The sequence below is a fragment of the Haplochromis burtoni genome, unplaced genomic scaffold, assembly GCF_018398535.1.
Source record: "Haplochromis burtoni strain Fernald_Lab_line unplaced genomic scaffold, NCSU_Asbu1 Contig_130, whole genome shotgun sequence".
Lineage (NCBI taxonomy): Eukaryota > Metazoa > Chordata > Actinopteri > Cichliformes > Cichlidae > Haplochromis > Haplochromis burtoni.
In genome coordinates, this window is record NW_024582491.1 from 697,859 (window position 1) to 701,883 (window position 4,025).

At 39.6% G+C, this 4,025-nt stretch overlaps 1 protein-coding gene across 2 annotated transcripts in view; it reads right to left on the reverse strand.

The window, feature by feature from the left end:
• Window positions 1-4,025, reverse strand: part of LOC102301449 (zinc finger protein 706) — a 4,676-nt gene continuing 651 nt past the window's right edge. The window contains exons 1-3 of one of the 2 annotated variants that reach the window (XM_005930175.2): window positions 3,857-3,871; window positions 2,801-2,949; window positions 1-1,494 (exon numbers count right to left, since the gene is read on the reverse strand). In XM_005930175.2, coding sequence (XP_005930237.1) covers window positions 1,399-1,494; window positions 2,801-2,935 — 231 coding nt within the window. In that variant the 5' untranslated portion in view covers window positions 2,936-2,949; window positions 3,857-3,871 and the 3' untranslated portion in view covers window positions 1-1,398. Of the gene's footprint in view, window positions 1,495-2,800; window positions 2,953-3,856; window positions 3,872-4,025 lie in introns of those variants that run through there. The other variant, XM_005930174.3, reaches the window with a different exon arrangement.

A 4,025-nucleotide genomic window follows, 5' to 3' on the forward strand; every position in this document is an offset into this window, starting at 1 on the left:
TAATATTAATATAAAATAACTTTATTCAAAGGCTATACATTACATTTTGTGGACAAAGATATGATTATTACAAAAAGTAAAAACATGGCTGGTTGTCAGTCCAGACTTTAGCACAGTGTTACAATGTCAGTGGTTAATGACCAACAGGTCCAAATGTATTGAAAATAGTTCCTTCCAATGAATTAAAACTGTCTTTGCCTGCTATGATCAACTTATATAAAATAAGGTAAAGTAAGATGATGTACGGTGTAATTTAGTTTAGACTTTGCAGGTTCAGAGCTGAAACAAACCAAAGAGCACGAGACTGCACTTGGGATTGTTTTCACATACACCATAGAGATGACAGTGAGACAAGTTACACTGCAGAATACATACAATAGCTGTGCACAATTATGTCACATGCATTACTACAATGACCAACTCTGGGGACAGGAGTTCATTAGTGTTGTCATTTACAACACCCAGTGCAAACCTATTTTCAGTCGACATACCTCTTATAATAGGATCAAAGGTAAATATCCAGATGTTTACTGCAGCAGCAGAGTAGGAACATGGAAAGCTTTGCAGTGATCAGACGTGTAGTGCCCTGTCTGCAGAGCTTTTACAAATTTTGCACGTGACAAAAACTTATTTGACACAAACAAAATTTGTTTCATGATAATCTGAGGGGTAAATGCAATGCACAATTTCAGCAACTGTGCAGGACAGTGCATTTGACACATTTTTCACTTCAACAACAATAGACTCATCATTAAAAAAAAATAATGGTACCAAGCCAAAAAATATATGTGTTTATATATATATAGTTATATATAATCAGTGCAGATTAGAAGTAAATCTGAATCTAATAGAAAGAACACAGCATTAGTGGTTATGAATGTGACTTTGCAAGGACATTAATGAACTCTAGTCACATTCTGGATAACTATTATTTTGACATCAACCCTTCTGCATCACAAATCCATCTCAGTCAAAACCCATAATGGATTTCACATTACACTGGATTTGGCAGATAACTTCCAATTATCATCATCATCTTTGTTCATTTGAGCCAGTGCCAGTTCATCTTGTATTCAAAGCTTGCTGTGAAACAGTGGGAGACCTGAGATGGTGGTGGAGCCCATGGACAAGCTAGTCTTGTGAGCATAACATTTTGAAATGATCAGATTTTGCAAATATTGCATACAATCAAAAGTGGAACACATACATTTATGCCAAGAGAGGGTAGCTGTCTTCAGTCCAATTGATTGTGTAAAATCCCTACATAAGCACACCCATACATCAGTTAATCATCATGAGCAATAACTGAAGCTGTACTGAAGATTATCTGAAACACCTCAAAATGTAGAAGCCTGTCCTGAGTTGGTTCCAACTGCCTTACAGAAAGAGGTTAATCCATTACGCCTCCACACCAACCAACTCTGGGGGCATTGGAGACTTTGGATGTTTGCTTTCAAAGTGCTGCTTAAAGGTCTTCGGGTCGGGCATTTGTGTCTGATTAAAAAAAAAAAAAAAAAAAAAAAAGAGGACATCAATGAGAATGACATCAGTTTACTCAGATATATCAGCAAAACCATAATATGAGACAAAAGGTGTTTCACAATATGATCTCGACTGGTTGGATATTAGATTACATTACAAACACCAGCTTGTTTAGTCATCGTTAAGGCTTTGAGCTGCTGCCGCTCTGTAATCGCTTGGATAAGTGATAAATGGCTAGAGGAAACAGAGAAACGTATTTACAGGTAATACAGAAAGTCACGTTGCCTGGTGAGTTTTCCAGTTAAAACATGTAAACAGGATGTAGCATGACAGCTCATGTTTGACTTCAACCTGGTCAGTCAATCCAGGAGCAAACAGACTGGTGAAGAGGAAAATCACCTGGAGTTCTGACAAATTTCAAAAGCAGTCCGATTCTGGACAAGCACTGAAGAGAACATGACTGTGAAATGGTCTCAGAGACAGAAAATCTGTTTGTCCCACTGAATGCAGGTAAAATCAATAACAAATTGCCTGCATTTGTCGCTTCATTCTTCCAGGAGGAGCAGAAGCTGATGTCATTTATGCTAAACATTGGGCAGTGCTGTGCCAACCGAGCAGCATTGCATGCCACCACCTGTGTGTCAGATGACGGCAGTGACAAGAAAAGCTGACCGTCCTTGGCACAGGTGTGAAAAGAGAAGCAAAAGGTGTATGAGGGTATTAGAAAGGGATTTTAACCACTTTCCATCACACCTTTCTAACAATCGTAGAGATGTAGTTGAAACTTGAAGGGGGGGGGGGGGGGGGGGGGGGGCTGTAAGATTACTATGACCTGTTAGCTTGGCATACTTTATCAATAAGCTGTCAATTATAAACCTGCACAAATCCATGCTGTCCAGGTAAAACAGCACTGGGATGAATCCAATCTCTGTTGTGATCTGCTTTCAGCTTGTGACTCACTTCTGTTCTACTCTTAATGTTTTATATTTGATTGTTTACAAAATATAAGAAATGCCAAGCAATTCTAACTCAGTCCAGGAAAGCTTACTGACCTAGACTTTACTGAAATGAGATCATACCTAGTAATCACATAACACGGTGAAGTTATTTAAGATAGCTGGCTGGGAGGTATAACTTCCAACTTCAGTGTTACAGTGAAGTGTGAAATGAGATATGGTATAGGTATTGACTTAATCACATTGCAAACAATATGATCAAATCCACTGCAGTGATTTGCCAGCCTCCTATGTAGTGAGTTCCATCCTAACTACATGGTTAAATGTTAGCTAATGCTGCTAATGTCAGCTTTAGCCCATACCCGACACACGGTGCATGTGTATACTAACGCAGCCTTAGCTGCAGCCTTCTGGTCATGGCCTTTACTCTTCTTGATCTCTGCCTGCTTTTTGGCGTTTTTCTGCTGGGACTGGAACTTTTGGTGCCCACGGGCCATTTCTGATGTTCCACCTGCCAAAAATATACAACAATTTAATCAACACAGCACTAGCAAGAAGATGACAAGCCTCTAATACAATGACTTTAGGGAAGGTGAAGGGAAATGCAAGGCACCAAGGGAATAAAAGCCACACCATCCTGAAATGCAGAGAAGTGACAGCAGCTAAGGGTTTGGCTTAAGCACTATTAATTATTTACAGCTGAAGCATACCTGTCTCCTAACTTAACTAGACTTCAAAACGTGCAAGGCAGCAGCGGCTGTGAAACGCCGTTTGGAACTAGGCTAACTGTTGCTTTTTGGGTCACATGCATCAGGCAATTATCTCGGAAATTTCCCCAAAGAAAATCTAAATGCTCATTTTCAAAGTTATTATAGACAGACTATAAGATTTAGGTCAGTATTGTAGGGACTGTATGAACTCTGTTTCTGAGCGACATTTTTTAAAGCCTAACTCGTTTACTATCATCAAACCAGAATCAGTCAGCTATTCTAATAATATGCACGTCACAAAATAAGCGTTGTCTCTTTTCAGTTGCCACATTGCATTACCTTAATCAGCAAATATTTAAGTTAAAATATCGTCCACCACTGACCACCGTGGATGATGTAAGGACAGTCCTCGCCATGCAGTGCCCATTCAAGGCTAGCGTTATTTGAAAATGCTGCTTTAGTCTTAACAACTTCAACTACCGTTTTTCTCACTTCGGAGACATCTTGATAACACTAAAATAACATTTTTTATTTTAGAAAAAAAATGTAACCATACATTTCTTTTCGTACTAATTCAGAGACACTAGCATTCAGTTAGCCGGTTGCTATCCAGTAGCTTGGATAATACATTGACACATACAATGAACACTACTTTAAGTAGACACTGAGCACTACAACGTACTACTAGGCGTTTTGTAAATACCTTACCAGTTAAAAAAAGTAGTGATGTGACGTTCTGTATCGAGGCTTCGGAGCGTGTGTCGAGTAATGGAGGGGGCGTTTCCGCGAAGCGCGTATCGAGGCTTGCTTCATTTATGGGAGGAGCTGAAAATGATGACGTCCGAAGCCTCGCTGCCCGGCTGTACCACGTGACTGG